Raw genomic sequence first — 19,120 nt, forward strand, 5'->3', positions numbered from 1 at the left:
GAGCTTCTATTATCTCGTTTATAGTTGATATGTTAAAGTCCTCTCCGATTATTTCATTATAAATGAAATAATAAGAATTTGTAATGAACGACATTGTATTTATAATAGATCTGAAGGCTTTATTCTAGAATTTATAAACAATATGAATTTCTGCTTTTACTGCTGTACTTCGTAGTTGAAATCTATACGTTTAAACTGGCTTAATTATACATTTTTATATTGGTTATTATTAATCGATAATTTGAATTTTCTGGTTACTATATAGCCAGCAGAATTTTTTTAGTATATTAAATATTAAGTTATTTACATTTAGTTCAAATGTAATATCTTCATGTTAGTCATCGATTTAAATGTCTCCTTAGGTATTAACTTTGTCTTTTTGAGGAATTAATTTGTTGCTTATATGTATTAGAGATTCAAACAAATCTTTTTCTTTAATCTGTATAAGTTACTAGAATTTACTTTCTTTCGTTTGTTATTCTTCTCTATTATTCGAATCATAGTAAAACTTTATCTAGGTAAAATACCTACTGGCAAAAATTGCAGGAATATTTCCTTGGGGAATGCAGCTTTTAATGGATACATTTTAGTGGTTTCATTATTTATTTTAACCTTGAAATTTCTACAGGTTAGGTATGATTCAAAGAGTAGGTAAAGATTTTTTTTGTATGATTTTATTTGAGTTTATACAGTAAGTCTTTGTGCTAGACTTTATCGAATGCTTGGGCTACGTCGAGAATTAAAACACATTAGCTTATTCTCGTGCGTGATCGAGACTAGAATTTTTCACAGCAATGAAAACATAATGAAAAGGTAAAGTATTAATTGTATAAGCAACTAATTAAAGATTAGTTGTAAGAGTGAAGAACATGGCGGACGAGTAAAATTGTAACAGAGGAAAATTAGTAGACTAGTGGGTACGGTAATGAATTTTCCTCGGATCTACTACGTATTTGCTCGCGCGCTGTACAGTGGCAGCACTTTCAATTAGCCATCTCTCGTTACTTTTGGAACGCGCACGCGGGAGGGGTGCAACTCTGACCTTATAACTTGCGCGAGCGCGGACGTAACACTGTTTTCAAAACTCATTTTGCGCCACTCTGGATATGGTTTTTCATTCATACAATTAAAAACTTTCAGTAAACTCTATTGGTTCAGTTCCTTCAGCCCATTGACTCTATTATTCATTACTCGCGGCTGTGCTTCTACTCAACTCTTTAAATTCGTGGTTTTAGATAGAGAACTAAGTAGCTTTGGAGTAGGGGACGTACATATGTGGAACTCTCGAGTAAGGCGATTACGACGGCGCTAAGCTGTAGACGTACTAGAAACGTTCTTTTTTAGGAGCTTTTTCTGTGACTATTCCTGCCAATACAGTACTAGCGCATTTTTGAAAACGTTCCAAGGTAAATCTTATTACGTCTTACGTAAAGCTTAACTAAAATTTGTTCTCATTTCAAAATATAAAAAAGCAAAAAAGAAATTCATTTCAGAAAGCCTATACGGAAAATCTTTTGCTTGCTCACTTGTACAAAGAGAAAAAGAGTACCAAGACTCTGTACAAGAGGTAAAAATTTCCATTTTTACAAGCGACGTAGAGCAATTAAGCGACACACACTTTTCATCGTGCACAACAAAAGCAAAAGGAAAGAATAAGTCTACAAAAGCTCAAGTGGATCGCCAATAATTACGCTTAATGGAAAATATGTAAAACACAATGCTCCCATAAGTAAGTGGTATATGAGTAACGTCACTGCTACGTAAATTTTTAATAGTTTCGAAGCCAAGATATCGACAAACTGAATCATTTTTTTGTTTGCCAAGCGAGAAAGCCGGAGCAAAATCAAGCAGACTCCCAAGGTAGCCATTAAATATTTCAGCAAAGTTCGAGAGTGCAATGATAAAAAAATGAAGAAGAAACTTACCCTTGATAAAATCCACAGCCATTTCGAGGCCGTAAGTGTCCTTGTCGCAGTCGTCGAGGATGTGAGCGCCGATCTTGACCCCAGGCACGGTGTCGCGCTCGTTAAGCCAGTCAAGAGTGTAAAGCATGGCTTCAAGAGCTTGTACACCACCTTGAGGCATTACAGGTCCGCAGACCACCGAATCTTCGCGCTCGTGTACCATCATAAGTCCACCTAGGACGAGGTCACCCTCGACCACGGCTTCGTGCTTAACTGGCCAAGAGATCGGCGCTGTCTCGTGACTCAATGCCATCGCTTGAAATTGCAGCCAGTCACCGTGCCGAATGTGATGATGATCGAAGGGGTTTTCCGGGCGCCATCGATGCCGTACTGCCTCCACTGTCCCGAGGACCAGTAGCAGTACCACGCGGACCAGCCTCCTCATAATCAACGACTCACGTCATCTCGATTTTTGCTTTTTCTTTTTTTTTCGGCCACTCTGCATTCACGCGAGAGAGGGAATAATTTAATGAAGAAAAAATTCATCCACAATAATTTATTATTTACAGACACGAGGGCATTAATACTATTCTTACCGCTGCAGTTACAATGTCTGCTCGCTCATTTCTTTCACCAGAAACTTCTTAATTGATTTCACTTGTTCTCGTCAGTTGACAAGTACGTAGTCGTTCAATGGATAAGTTAATTGCTCGCGAAATGCAAATATCTATTGCGATTATGAAACTTGACATATTTCGAATTTTTAAAGACATCGCAAAAACCCAATTTCCACACACAAAACTAATTTTAACCACCATTTCGCCAGTAGATTTTAATTTCTGGAATTATAAGATGCATAACATCCTCTAGGATTACTATGCGATTTGTGAAAATAAATCGTTAACACACTTTATGCTGATTTCATTTATTCCGTTCTTTATATTACGTGCTGTTGAGCGACTCTGGGATGAGAAAATGTAAACCTCGTGTCTGTTTGAATACATGCACAATGCATCTGGTAAATCATGTAAAGCTATCGGCTCTATAGGCTCATTAATTATTGATTTGATACAAGCTTTTTATGGATTCAATAATTATAGTAAGCGCGCATGAAAGAGAGAAAATATACGGCGTCGCATAAATTGATTAACTGAATTTCATTTATGTACACAAAGAATTCATACATTATCTCTGAAAGCAAGCATAATTTAAATTGGCCGCGACGCGCACGCGGACTATTATAAGAATTGACATAGGACATTGTTATAATGAAAATATCGACGTATATGAGCAGTATTGTGTATACACTTTATGATCAATAACTACTGGCTTGGCTTGTTCTCGTAATAACGTTGCATAATTAACGTCTCGGTAATAACGTCTTTAGCTATCATGTCCCGAATTTGTCGAAAATTTTATAAAATAAAAATTTTTCGATAAGTTTTTTTCTCGATGGCTCGTTTTTCAATGAAAAATAAATTAGTCCACAATATAAAAAACTCTTTAGGTACAGTAATATTTAGCGTTTGCTTTTTTTCATTTTGTTAATTAATTTTAAATATCATGCAAAATAGTTGACTTTCAAAACCATGAAAAACAATTAAAAGTTTATAAACGGCCGATACATGGGACAACAAATATTAAAAGTTTTATCGATACGTGCACGCGTCTAAAAATAATAATATAATAAAAAATAGCCAATTAGTGAAATTGGAACAAAGAGTTTGAATCCTTGATAAGAATAAATAAATAAAAGTAGATAAACTAAAGCTACCTTTGCTTGCTGTCTCGTGATTGGACAACTTACTGATCATCTTGTGATCGTGGCAATTGCAAATCCATTCGTTTCATAATACAAGACAGTCTAGAGATCGAGAGTCTAGCGTAATGAAGAGGGTTCATTTCAATGTCAAGATGTGCCGTATACATGTGAGAGAGAATTAACCGGATGGACTATTAACCACTCGCATTCCCTGCTCTCATTGTCTCTGTCGAGTAACTCTGTCCAGAGCTGACATTTCGGTTAAGTTAATGACTTGTTCGCTTGCTCTGTCGCAGTGCTATTATAGGCGTGCCTCCTCTCGGAAGTAGAGAAGCGAAGCTTTGTACACAACTCTTCTCCGACTTTTTAATTGTCACCGATTAACGAGATCAAGAGCTAACTTCTTTCGTTTTACCCCCCCCCCCCTCCCCCCCCTGTCTCTTAGTCCGTGAAAGTCCGTCGGACGTGACTATTCTATGATTTCACTTCTCAGCGTACTCTGCAGAAAGTTTCTCTCTCGCGTGCTTCTCGAGTTGTAGATCCTCAATCTTGACGCTTCATTAATTACTCTTGAAATTTCCTTTCTTTTTTTCAGCTGCTATATTCAGAGATGGAGAATTGTAAGTTGCATTTGTGCTATTGCAAATCAAGGGCGTTGATAGATTGAAATAGAAATCGTTAACGATTCGTGATACTAGAAATTCACGGCTGGCGACATGCGAAGCAATAATACTCGTAAGCTATTACCAAATGCATTGTTACATAAAAGCTACTTTATGCTGATAATTAAAGTAGGATTAACGCTCTGTTTGTCACTACGATAATGATGGCTCTAATCTTCCGAAAGCAAAGAAATAAAAACGTACGTTTAATGATATGAGAATTGCAAAAAACATTAGTGTTAATTAAATTTTCGACAAAATTTGTAGTGCTAACAACAAATGCTTTTAGAATCACTTTTGAGCCAAGTAACGCTAATGGAGTGTATTAATTTATTATCATGGTCTCACGATACTTTCCCGGAGATGCATCGATGCTCGCAGTAAAAGTTTTTATTCTTCGAAAAGTCCCCTCAAGCGAAAATATTTGAGTAAAGCTTGTAACAAACTTTGCGTCTTTCTTACCAATTGAATCACAAGGACGATGAGGAAAATGCTAATTTTATTGACAATTTACACTTCGAAATGCTTTATCTGTTGAAAAACTTTGTTTTCCTGTAATCTCGGAGCAGATACAATTAGGACTTGTTAAAAAGTTCAGTTCCGAGATAAATAATGCTTCTTATTTCGCAGAAAAAGTCGATAAAAAAAAAGGACGAGACCCACGGTTAATTAAAGTGCTTTGTAACTTGTTACTCATTGCAATCACTGCACAACTTTCGTTGTAAGTTATACAACTTTAACTTACATGATATTTGTAAAATCTTAGTAATTCGCTGCACTTGAAAGACTAAGTGATGTATAAGAATGTGTAATGGTATTGGAGGAAATAACAGTCATGTGCCTATTTGTTAAACTACGGTGCGCTGGAGTATTCGAATAGTTCTTCTTACTTGATCCGAGAAAATTTAGTACCGCAAGAACCCTCCTTAGTCAAAATCGCTAGCTTTTCACTCTTGGAATTCCAAGTCTTTGAAAATTCCATTTTTTATCTGTGACCGTGGGACACTGAGATTTATATTTCTGTTGACAGGCCTGAGAAAGATTGCGGAATTTTTAGATTTGTTATATACGCGTGCTTGCTAATTTACACCTAAATCTCATGGCTTTACAACAATTTTAATGAACTTCAAGTGTTTCTTTCATTTTTCTCGAAGAAAAGCTTTTTTTTATTAAATTGAAAAGGTATTCAATCGACTAAATTTAATAAACTATTCACGTCCATATAGAGATATACAAAAAAAATGTTCCACCTGAAATCGAACCGGCTAAGAGAATAACTTGATGGTAAACTACTCAACGGGAAAAGAATGAGAGAGACCGGGAAATACTTGTTATCGTGATTGATTTCACGCCGAATGCTATGATGCCATCCACAAAGTTATTCAAATCCTTAAACCCGTGCAGTATATCTCGTTAAAGTATGAGTTTGAATTCACTTCAAGTCAAGTTAAATTGGTATTATACATAGAGAAAGCTTAGCGTAAATTACTTGGTTTACCTTTCTATCTCCATTTCTCCATAAATATTATAGCGATATCATTGATGATCTCGCCAAAGTACGGCAATAACACGTGCAATTTTTCATGACACAGACAATCACTGATTTGCGCGCGCCCTCCTCGAATAAAAACGTGATTTGCGTGCTTCTGAAGCTGATAACTTGTCAAGACACGTAATTTTTTTTTCCCAGAACTTGCAGAATTTTCCCGAGATAAGAGTTAACTTGCCCCTGAAGTGAAAATTTCCAAAGTCTTGACGCAGAAATGCGCTTTGTAACTTTTCTTATGAGTATTACATAAAACTCGACTAGAAATTTGATTATCGTGGTAAAGTGTTTCAAGACTAATTTTTGTATTTAACAAAAAATCTTTTCTAAAACATTTATAAAAAAGATGAAATTAACTAGTAATTCATGAAAGCTTACAAATGGTATTTATTACATTTTTTGTCAGTTTAAAACATAAACTAATGGCAATATTTTTTGTTAATTTTGTGTTGATGATTGAATGATATAAAAAAAAATAATAATTTATCTCGTCTCATTATATCGCAGCAATAGTAGATGCATTATTTATTTTATAACAGTAAAAAATCTTATAGAGAATATCAACAATATTATTTTTTTAACGAATAACGTTGGTTTATACAACCACAATAAAGAAATCGAAAAAATTCATTATTGTAGTTTTACAAAAACGCTATCCGCTGACGTGGATTATTTCAAGATGAGAACTTTGAGTTTCAACGCATGAAACTATCAATATTTTACTAAAGTAAAGAATTTTTAGTATCGGAACTAACAAAAATCAATTGCTTTGCCTTACTTCTGATCAGATAAAAAGTAACACTTTTTCCATTATTTTTGGTTAATCATTGGATTATAGAAAAAATGCTCTTTCTAGGCTTTATTTTCGAAACCGTTTCAAAAGTTAATAAACATCAACCATATACCGCAAATAATTACAAATAAATTTTTAACATTAAAAGGAACTTTTGTACAACAAATAAGTAGCGTTAATCTAACTTCAAATTCCAATTCTACAGGCCAAAATACGCAAGAAACCATTATCTTAGTTTACTTTTTGAACAAAATTTTAACTCTTGCTAATGAAAAACCACTGATTCTCTATAAACATATTGATTTTGCAGTTCTATCATAGCAATGAGTTTTTTATGCGATGCTATAGTTTATTTTGGCGTATTTTGAACCACAAAATTGAAATTTGCTCTATATCGTGTACTTTTTTCAATGCTTCACACAAGTATTTGTAGATTCTAATAATATTATAGATAAAATAAAAAATTAGGAACATGCACTCATTTTAAAAATTAGATAAAACCAGCTCAAAATCCATACATTTTTATAGGATTGGCTATGTATCTACCTCGAGTTATGCTGCAGTGAACGTATCTGGGGTAAAATCTATATTCCATTATATAACCTTCATGAAACAAATTTGGTGAGATTTCTGCCATAAAAAACGATGATTTTGCATTTTATAATCCTCGAATATTATCAGCACAGTACCCACACGTCGTTTTAATTTAAACAACGCTCAATGGTCAGTTAGCATCGTAAACTCGAGTTTTATGGATTCTTAGTGTTTTGGCTAATAACCATGTATTTATTTTCACGTGTACGCATCTGGTTTTTCCTACGTGATAAACAGTAAATAAAATGTGTTTCGTGTTTCAATTTTGTTAAGGTAAAATATTTTACTGTATTTGTTCATAATAGAATCCGAAAAGTAGTTGACATGTGCATTTGACAATGAGGATTGCATAAAACTTTTGCTAAAGATAAATTTATTGGAACGGAAAAATGAAAATACAATTTGTTCGAAGTTAGTATAGAAATGTAGATATTTCTCTAGATAAATTGTGTATAAAACTGAGCTGCCGTCACATTGAATATCTAAATAAATTGCGACAGTAGAGAAGGTGAATTATACACACACACACACACACACACACACACACACACACACACACACACACATGCACACACGCACACGCGCGCGCACACACATACCTATATATATAGAGAGAGAGAAAGAAAGAGAGAGAGAGAGAGAGAGAGAGAGAGAGCGAAGGGGTAGGAAAAACTAAACGTAAAATAAAAACTGCCCAATGTTTACTTCCAATTATCACAAGTTCCGAAAGAAAGGAGCTTCTGGTCGTGCCGTTTATAACAATAAAATCCGAAGACCGGAATAATGGCTAAGGATGCAAATATCGATCACCAATAAATTCAAGCACCTTTGAATAAAATAGATGGGGAGTAAAACCCAAATAGAGCCTTCGGAGTAGGAATGCTATCCTTGAGTTCCATTTCCGCGCAGCCGCAATCCCTCAATCGTAAGTTTTGTCTCTTCGATCTTGTCGCGGCAATCATCCATAAATAAACAAAAATCACCAGTCATACATACCTAACGCGATTTCGAAATAGTAATGAACCTTATTTCACATGCGTACAAATTCTCGGTTTTTTTCTTTACGTGCTATTTTTATGAGCATAGTCGGATCAAATAAATCCGGATTTCGTGTAGCACATAGTGAGCCAAAATAGGAACTGCAGTGCTGTCGTATAACAGCAAAAATCACGGCAACACGAGAAAAAGCTCTTTATTCTTGCTCTGCTGATACAACGCGAATACGCACCATCATTTGCCTAACAATCAATGTCGAACGATCGTTACCAATAGTCAACAGCACAAATTAAATCAGATTTAGATTAGACCCGCTCCTGATAAAACTATCTGATAATGCAGCATAAGAAAATAGCTAATTTCCGCTAAATATTAAAAAAGGGATCAATTAAGACAGCAACTTTATTAAAGTTAGAACCTTAATTTTGATAAAATTAACGTTATGTCCAATCCTACCCTGCTAGTTTCAAACTTAACGAAAAATTTTTTCCATTTTTATAAAAATTGAATAGTCGAAAAATATATCTAACAATTCAGAACAAAATATTCATTACATTCAATGAAAAAGCGCTGCTATTTTCCTTGGTTATTCAATATAGCCATGACAGTGACATCTGACCAAACATTTTTTTTGTACTATATACATTTGTCTCTAATCAATAGTACGAGAAATTGATTCTGTGTATAGAAAAAGTAACAATCGTAAAAAAGAGAAAAAAATTGATCCTATTTCAATATTTTGATTGTTTTATCAAATATTGAAACTAGTGAAAATTAAAAACTTTTCAGTGAAGCTCTCGTAGGATTCGCGTTTTGCCGTGATCACGAGCTATATTTGTGCATCAAATGTTCGATTTCGAAGCTCATGGATTTCACAAAATCCTTTGTAGCACTAATCGCTCAATGCTTATTTAAGCGGCAAAAAAATATCTCTTTGTGAAACTTCTATAAATAGAATAATTTATTCTAGCAATGAACATTCATGTGCGTCTAACAAATTAAAACCTTTTACATCACACGATATGCTCCCTATTTTTGCGAATATTCCAATGTATTTCCAACAATAACGAACATTCTAATTAAAAAGGAAAATAAAAAAAACATAAGAAAACAACGTATTGTAAATTTTTGAACGATAAGACGCGAGAGATTAAAAAAGTTTATATGACTGCAACATTTAAGCGCTTTCACGCTGCTATCTTCGTGAGAAGAACAAAAAACTGACATGTTACGAATACAACTGATATTTTCATTTAGTAAAATGAGCTTTTTTCCAATATTATTAATATACTCGTGACAATACTTCGTCATAAAAATAACTATGTTTTATCACTGTTTCCCTTGTAATAACAGGAACGAACATGTACGCATAAAAACCGTACTTATTTTCTGTAATATCAACTCGTATTCACCTTGTGAAGCATTCCTGCAAAGTTCTACTTGATGATTGAGATTTTGAAGTGTCCATTCACAGGCAAATCCTGCAGTTCGAATATAGAACCGTGGATAAATTGCATCCGTGATCGGAAATTGCGTGAACGCGTAAAGATGACTAGTATTTTGCAATCCAATCCGCGAAGCATTAAGTTTCGCAATTCACGGGTAATAATATTCCTCAAATAGCACATCGGGAAGCAATTTTGCACGAGTGTACAAGTGAGCGCGAGCGTATACAAAATATTACAGGAGGTGGCCCCGTTTGCATTCGATTAAATCGAACGCCAAACAGTTTAAGTGCCCCGCTCTCACGAGTAATTGGTTTTCAACTGATAAATTATATGTACACCTATTCACCCTAGCCCACACACATATATAGCAGGTGTTCTAATAGCCTTCCATTGGCGAGTATGAGAGCATATAAATACTTGGAACGATACACATGTAGTTATCGGGATCCCAGCAAGTTGCGTTTAGAAGGGGAGAAAGGGGGTTTTCGTCGACAGTGCCAGCTTGTTGCACACGCGAATTTTCACTGAATTTACGAGCGTTGATGTGAACCAGAGACAATCTGCGTGAATTCGCGCTACCATCACGTATGTGCATTGGTGTAACGGTGTGTTACACCCTAGTTTTGGCCTCGAATAAGTGAGAAAAATGAACACTTGTATGTTTCCGAGCTGAGATGTTTCCATGCAAAAAGAACTACGACTATATATTTCGAAGAAAGAAAAAACACACAGGAAAGTAATTGCTGAAAGGCTGAGTTGTTTGTTGAACTTGCATAAATGTACTCGAAAGCAGAGATTTTGCAAAAATATATTTTAGCCGGAAATAATAAATGCTCTCAAATAAAATTTATTTAAATTTCAAAAAAAATTAATGTTCAATTGTATACATTTGTGTAATTTTTCTTTCTGAAAAGGACGAAAACAAAGAAATCAATGTATGAATAGTGATTTACGGAAAAATTATTTTGAAGCTATAGGACTGTACCCTTAATCCAGTATCAATTTTTTAAGTAAAAAAAATTTGTTATTTTCATTGTATATATTTCAAGCGAATTTTATTTTAATGAAGAAAAGAATAAAGCGGAATGCAATTTAATTAAATTGCACTCCGAAATAAAATGTTAATTAAACATCTACATCTGTATAAGTGGATATCATTGAATAAATTTAAAATAAAAATAATATTTTCGTGAATACATTTAATTCTTATTAAAACTATACTTCTATCACGTGAATATTACTTACAACATAGAGCAACTCGGTAGAGTAAACTTTCAGATGCAAACCAGGAATAAAAAAGTTAACTTCTACATCCAATATCCATTATATAATATTAGGATTGCATATTTCACACGGAATGAACTTTATAGTATTGTCTGCCGTGTAAATGTTAAGGGATAGTTTCCAGACACTTTATAAAAAAGAAGAAAACAAAGGAAGATACAACAGGACGTGGTGAATAATCTAGTATGAGACTTTTTACGAGACGAAACGAAAACCGCGCATGCGAAGTTTGAGCTTTCGCTATCATTTTGAGTGCCAGATTACGAATGTAATTACGAAGCGCACGTTTATAATGACATCGGTGAACAAAATAAGCTCTGTGGTTTCTCGAAAAGAAGGTAGGGAAAAGATACCATATGCTAAGTAATCGAGATTAACACTTGTGAGCTCGTGCGAGCGACTAGTCTTACTCGTACATTATTCATAATTACCCAGGACAAGACAGATCGCTATTACGATAGTTCAGTTTTTCTGCTGTTTTCCCTACAAGCTTCTCTAAATCTCTCATTTGAGATTGGCTTTTATTGACTGAATATTAACTTATACGATATAATATTATCGTTAAAATAGTTTCAATAGCCTAATTTTTTTACATGTAACATAACATGAGTTATTGATTTTGTTTTGTACTTGCTTACTAGTTTCTCTAATATACTCCCAATAGACGGTAAAAAATCGCAATTTTTATGAGTAGTATTTCAAAAACCATTTTTCTTTGAATGGAAATTCACATGATTGAACTTTACTGTATATGTTAACTGTTAAAATTATATTTTGTACTTATTTCTATTTTCAAGACCATTAATCATCGGATATATTTTAGAATTTCTTTTGGAAATGGAAGTATCTCAAGACAGATGTTGATAGATGAAAATAAAATAATATAGGATTCTATAAATATCTATGCTTACGTTCAGATACTTAATCGACATGTAAATAATATAAAAAATTTTTAATAATGATATATATCATAACTGAAATTTTTTCGTTATTATACTGTTAGTGATCAAGCAAAGTATTATCTAATATGATAACAAAATCTATTTGATACTATTTATTACCTAATAAATAGTATCAAATAGATTTTATTAATTCCAACGATTAATGAAGAAATAAAGAAACGCACCATCACCGCCAAGATAGAATGGCTCAGGTACTTTCTAAATTTTTTATCAACAAAGCCGTGAGAGTTTAATGTGGAATCTATTAGTATTTGTCCTTTATTTTATTCTATTTGTATATCAAACTTTACAAGTCCACTACGTAAAACTAAACAAAAAGTTTCTGCAAAAATTTACATTTTATAGATACCCATGTAAGTTGCAAAATTTCTAGAAAATTACAAATTCGGAAACTACTCAACTTAGTTCAACTTGCTCCTAAAATTATTCGCTTATATATTTAAAATATCAATTTTCTGACGATGTAGGTGTGAATATATTACAAAGAACATCGTAAAAATATTCTTGTGAACTTGCGATTACTATTCATGAAGCAAGTACTTAAATACGCATCAAAGAGTTATATGCAAATTAAGTCGTGAAGAGGATCTACGAAATGCATTGCTAAAGATATTTCCATAAACCAAACACAAACCTCAGTCATTTAATTGCACTAATAAACAACATCGGTCAACGATAATTATGTGCGTCGAATGTCACAATTAATTCCAAGGTGATTTTTTGATCTAATTTAAAAATATTTATTTGCTTTCAGCATATTTTGAGACACCGTCAACAATATTTAAAATTAATCAATAACTATATTACATATAAGTTTTTATCGAATAACTCTGTCATTCGTATTGCATTTGAGAAACTGATTCTATTTTTAAAATTGTATACAGAAAATGCTATACTTCTCAATAAAATAATGACTAATAAAATTAATTATCTTCAAAAATAATTCTAATTAACATTTTCGTTCTGTATTTTCTTAAATATTAAATAAATAACTTATTTAAATCAAAATATATTTTTGTGGCCTTTGATTAAAAATTGATAACAATACAAGTTATACTACTACTTATTAGTATATTGATGAATGATCATCATCGGAATGAACTTTTAACAAGTAAAGTGTCAAATTGATGCATGTCAAATATCGTATCCAAGGAACTATATATTCTACACACAAAACATTTAAAATACCTTCTTCGTGTGAAAATTCACAACAGGCAAATTATAGTATCGACAGATTGGCGGAGTAAGGGCTTGCAATTTTTTCACGCGAATCGCATCACAAGAAGAGACCATCATGAGACCATGCACTCCAAAAATACAATCGAACACAATATCGTCGGACAAACAGAGCAGCAATCCCAGGTCGATAAACATTGCTTAAATAAGTTACCCCCAAGCGAGGCGTGTAATGCCTTTAAGTGTTGAGCAATCGGTTGGATATGCCGGCGCAATAATCTGCCGTTTGCAATGATCGTACATTCATTGCCGTCATGGCACGTATTTGTAATAATATAGGCATGTACAAGAGCACGCGGCAACGGCGCGGCGCGCGCAAACGAGCGACGACGACCCGCGCGGTTCGCAGTCGGAACTGCCACTGAGTCTCTCTTGCGCTGCCGAACCGCTACTCTCCTGCCTATCCAACCTATACCCCTCTCCTACTCTCGTTTGCCCAACGGCGCCACTACTCTACGTTGGACTTGCTATTGCTTTTTAGTTATTCTCCTCTGCCTGCGTATTTTGTTGCTTATCTTCTTGCCCTTTTTTTCTTTTTTTTTTTTTTCGAGAACCACAGCTCGCGCCGACTATTTATTGCGCATAACAATTTCATATTTTCCGTGCCTTAGCAGCCGACGTGCTAACCTTTATACCAAGCCAAAGTTCGAATGGACTTTGCAAATTAGCGATCTCAAGCATAGAATTCTCTTTGGGTCGAACGAGCTAATTGCCGCAAAAAATCACGGTCATGAAGCTTCTCTTTGAGCTCGATGTTTTTCATCAAATATTTCTGCGTCCCCGGTGTCGTTAATCTCGGCCACGTTTAATTTTTGTCCCGATTATATCATTTTTCCCCATTTCTTTTTCGTTTACTTTTTCTTTTTTCATTTTTACGCGAATGGAATTCTTTTATTTGAGTGTGGGACTGAAGAGTAGTTGAGAAGTCATATCGCGTTTTGATTCTACGTGTGAAACGGTGGTAGAGAACTTTTTCAGCTTTAATACCTTTTTTCTGTATCTCAAGTGCAGTCACTAAAAAAGACATTGGTGTTTTACGAAATATCATAGAGAAGGGTTTCTTGATCCATATATTTTGACTCGAAGCGAACCGATACTGTAATCATTTAATAGCTAGTTTATATGAAAATAATGATATCGATTGCTGTACAAGCGACTGCTGCAGGCGGCTGCAGCTTCGCTTTAACTAAGCACATGCAATGTGTTAGCAAAGAGTTTCAAGAGATACTCCATGCACAAATCGGATGAAAATTAGACTAATTATGTACAATTGAATCTCATCACAATTACAATAAAGTAATGAAAGTTACGGTAAGGTTGTATAGCGCCTTATTTTATTATCACTTTAATTTTAGAAGTACCAATACAAAACTCACAATTAAATTTTTCTTCGATGAGTTTATTTCAGTCCGCTTGATCAATTATCCTCTCAACTTTTACATTTACTTATCCATTGAGCTTGCAAAGTTTCTTGTTAAGAAACGATCGATTGAAATTTCGACAGTTTTGTCGTGCTACAAGTTTGTATTCTCCCGAACAAAGAAACATCGCTAAAAACGGTGCCTTTACTTCATTGAACGAGACAAATGGTACACACGTTATATCGTACATTGCAGTTGAAAATGATGCCATTATGAATAATAGATCAGATTGATAAATGTGTCAAGAGAGAAAGGAGGGCAATTGATAGCAGTTAGCAAAGGAAGTCGCATAAAGTAGCACGAAATTACAAGACGTACTCGTATATGAATGAGCTTAGCCGTAGTGCTCATTTGCGTTGTATAGCTTTGCCATTAGCGCGCAATCAATACACTGTCAAAATGCAGTGTCTTTGGACGAGAGATAGACAACAATCCGGTATAAAGCTCAATGGCGATGGTATCGACTTTGATAACGCACGCGCATTTTCAGGTCACTTGGTTCGGTCTGTGAGGCACGGATATTGCTTCATTTCCCTTGTTTGCTTTGACAGCAGGGTAGTACGCGCGCGCACTGTGCTTTGATCGAGAAGCCGGTGGTACACTTATGCCAAATATCCTTGATACCTGACCACGCATGCTCTACTCGCGCCGTATAGTACTAATATTAATTTCACGCTGCTGGGATACATCGCCCAAATTGCCGCCGCTACTTCTAGCCGTGCTTTGCCGGCCTACATTCGCCAGTCACGCATTGTGGGATTTCATCGTCCGATACGTCGGCTAATCGTTTGTTAAGCATTCACGTCGTTGATAGATTAGTTATTGTTGCTTCTGCGTATGTTTCAAACCTCTACGCGTTACACCTGTGCGATTTCCCGCCTGGAATTTCTATTATACGCTATATATATCATTTAGGACCTTATTAAACCACTGTCATATATTCCATTAGCTTTACTGTTAGAATTTTACGATTGAAGGCGTATCGTGTAAGTATATCATTACCTAGTATTATATCCAGAGCGGAATAAACATCTAGGTTTTATTGAAAATGATCATGCATTTTCGATTTGATTGTGGATACAAATATTTTAAGTCATCAAAACATTAATCAAAATTCCGGAAAATATTCTAAATTAATCAGATTTTTATAAAGAAACTAATTTTCATAGAGGTTAGAACTCATTGCCATAGTTTTCAGTGAACGTTAATAAAAGAAATTTCGTAAATATATATATTTCACAGTTTAATAATCAATTGAATAGTTTGAATCAAAATTGATTACTGAATATAAATTCATAGTGAAAAATAAAATTACGCGAAAGTTGACGTTGAAAAGTTAAGGGAATAAACGAATGGAATCGAAGTGGCTGGTGAGAAGAATTGCACTCAATGTCATGATCACTCATATTTTAAATCGAAAATGTGCCCATTCAAGTCAGTGAACTTGAACCGTTCAAAGAAGATTCAAACTGTTGCTATTCAACAGAAAGATATATAACCAATAAAAGTCCCTTAACTTTTTTGACGCAGCTGCATACTTTGATGATATATTGCATATTCGCAAGATGTTTTAAAGTAGCCTTGCAAGTAAGTGATCGTTATAGTCCAGCGCAAGGTAGATGCACATGGGCAGTGAGTTTGTTTTATCTTTCAGAAAAGTGCAGTTACTTATTAGGTCAGATATTTGCTGGTGAAAATTGACATTTATAACAAAGATAATAGATTTAAATGAAAAGAAAAATATTGTTGAATGAATTGCATTATTTTAAGCAGTAACGCAATTCTGCTATGTTTGATTATAATGTACTACTAATAATATTAAAAAATGTACTTTTTTTTTAAAATAATTTTGTCCTTGAAAAATGCCTTTGAACTTTTCAATAAAGTACACAGGATGATGCTTTATTATTTTATCCACTTTCATCATTGCATCATTGTCCTCTCTGGAAAGATATTCAATCATGTGTTTTTTTATTCCAAAATGTCACGCGGTATTGTACTAGTGTTGTAGTCACGCGTGCATCGCGTTCTATAGCACTTTCATACTGCCCATTTAATCTGACCTGAGTGCAACATTCTACAGGGATCATTTTCCATCCGTCTGCGAAGAGCTTTTATTTTTCAACATGCTGTCTTATTATAAATATGATGTTTAAAAGAGAATCGGACAGATTTTCTTTAACAGTAGCAAAATATTTTGTCATTTAGTTTTTAACGAGAATCAATTTAATTATTAAAAACAATAATCTGCGCAAGCGATAATTCAGTTATTAGATGAGTTTGTTTTCATTAAAGACTTACTCCACGCAAATCAAAAACTGTTTCTTGTAAAAATCATGAAGATCCAATAAAATTAGGTCGAATGCAAGCTAAAAATCCACTTGAAGAGCGCGGATAGGAAAAATAAGCTTAATAACGAGATTTTTATCGAGCTACGCCGTGTCTGTAACGTTGCCGCAAGATAAATGAGAAGAAGTGCGAAGTTTCGCTAACACGCATAAAATACGATCGTTTATCGAAGCAAGAGAGAAAGAGCTCGTAAAAGTTCACGACGTCATGTAATATATCCACGCAATACGCACAGCTTTGTCAGAAAAATTCTTACGATCATGCTTACCTGGTCGTAAGTGGACATACTATTACTGACCTGCGAGTAAGTGCTTTTTTAATTGGATTGCCAACAATCAAGTGACTTATGCATCGAATGAAACCTGTGCTTTTTTCGTATAAAGTACACTCTTTGTTTCTCTTTTGTACATCAACGCTTTGACGAGCTCAACGGGCCTAACCCACTACTTCCAGTATCAAATTTTCTAAAAATTAATATTATCACTATTACAAAGAGAAACATTATACATACAGCAATGTACATTTTTTCACAATCTATAATTGTTCTAATAGCTCATATTCTCATAAAATATAATTGTACATTTTCTCATAGAAATAATGATTTTAGTAAAATCGTTGTATATTTCAAACCATAATAATTTCCAATAATAAAAAGGCTGTTAACATCTTTAACAGTTAACGTTATTTTTATAAAATTTAAAGGTCAACAAGTCTTGTAGGTTTAAAATTTTTTCGTAATCATCATTACTGTGTGTAAACTTGAATAAAAACGGATTTCGTAAGATGTTTTGAGATGTAGTGAAAGACGGAAAAATATTTTAATACAATGCGATGAATTAAAGTCAGATAACAAGAAAAAGAATATCAGATTCATTTTTTCATCAACATTTCAAAGTCCATAAAATGACTTAATGGTAATTAATGATGCAATGCCAAAAAAAAACAAGTTGCTTTAAAGTATAATAGTTCAGGTTAAATACTATAAATTCAAAGGATTGTATTTTATTTTAAAGCTGGTATAACAAGCTTTAAAATGAAATCTCTAGCGATGAAAAATTCGATTTCAGTTAAATGTTATGGCTGTTCACCCTTAGAGGTTTTATACTATTCCATATACCAAAAAAGCAGTTTGATTAAAAGTCCGATAAGTTGGGCTATGTACCATGAAATTAACTATGTGATAGCTTATTTCAAAGCTGCTATTATGTGCTTTAAAATGATATATCGTATGATCAAAAATTATAATGTAGTCAAAAATGATAGTTGTTCACGCTGAAATGTTTAATAGTATACATTATTCACAATAACTAGAGTACTAATAAACCAAACAATCTATACAACTAAACCTATTTATAATTTATAACAAGTAATATTTCTAAAGCAATATTTCTAAAGCAATATTTTGTAAAAATAGGTCCATTTTGAAATAAAATGTTTTTCTGATAACCATGCAACGTAATTATATACGATGTAATGGTTCATTTATGAATTCATTAAATGCAAATATATCTGGAAATATCTACTCCATATTAGTCAATAAGGATTGTAGTTACATCTTATAATAAATCAAGTTAGCGAAGAATTTTCTCTATACAATAGAATGAAAATTGAAACAATTGGATAACATTGTAAATTAACATTTTTATAATGGCATGTTACTCTCTCATTGTCATGCATATTACAACGTCGAAATTCAATTTCCTAAAGTGACATCAGTTTTCTTTTTCTCTCGTTTTCTGAATATAGCTCGCAGATTTTAGCTATTAGCTGTAGCTATTAGCCAATAAATTAGCAAACAGTTCATCCGAACAAATTCGGTCGGCAGGTGATAGCTATTAATGTAGCGTTATGCTCATGAAAAACTGTTAGATGGTTTCGACTAGAAAATATATGGCGTATAATTAGCATGAGGGAGAGGGAGAGAGAGAGAGAGAGAGAGAGAGAGAGAGAGAGAGAGAGAGAGAGAGAGAGAGAGAGACATGCCAGCGTAGCAGCTCCATAAAGCTCTCATTTTTCAACTTGTCATTTTGGATCAGTTTCTTTCTTAGTCTACCATTCGTTGAGGTGATATATACACGCAGCCCCAAGTCGATGAATGCATGGATCAATAGACGAATGGATAACTTTGGCATTTATTTAAGTGCATTCATTTAACTGCGACAA

At 33.8% G+C, this 19,120-nt stretch overlaps 1 protein-coding gene across 3 annotated transcripts in view; it reads right to left on the reverse strand.

The window, feature by feature from the left end:
• The window catches only part of LOC131666197 (metabotropic glutamate receptor 2), a 122,685-nt gene that overhangs the window by 59,509 nt on the left and 44,056 nt on the right, over positions 1-19,120 (reverse strand). The window contains exons 1-2 of one of the 3 annotated variants that reach the window (XM_058938634.1): positions 13,342-13,454; positions 1,926-2,403 (exon numbers count right to left, since the gene is read on the reverse strand). The exons of 1 other annotated variant lie outside the window; for it this stretch is intronic. In XM_058938634.1, coding sequence (XP_058794617.1) covers positions 1,926-2,349 — 424 coding nt within the window. In that variant the 5' untranslated portion in view covers positions 2,350-2,403; positions 13,342-13,454. Of the gene's footprint in view, positions 1-1,925; positions 2,404-2,500; positions 2,594-13,341; positions 13,455-19,120 lie in introns of those variants that run through there. One more of the 3 variants, XM_058938635.1, reaches the window with a different exon arrangement.

The sequence above is a fragment of the Phymastichus coffea genome, unplaced genomic scaffold (genome assembly GCF_024137745.1).
Source record: "Phymastichus coffea isolate CEN01 unplaced genomic scaffold, Cenicafe_Pcof_1.1 PCOF00057, whole genome shotgun sequence".
NCBI classification, from domain to species: Eukaryota; Metazoa; Arthropoda; class Insecta; order Hymenoptera; family Eulophidae; genus Phymastichus; species Phymastichus coffea.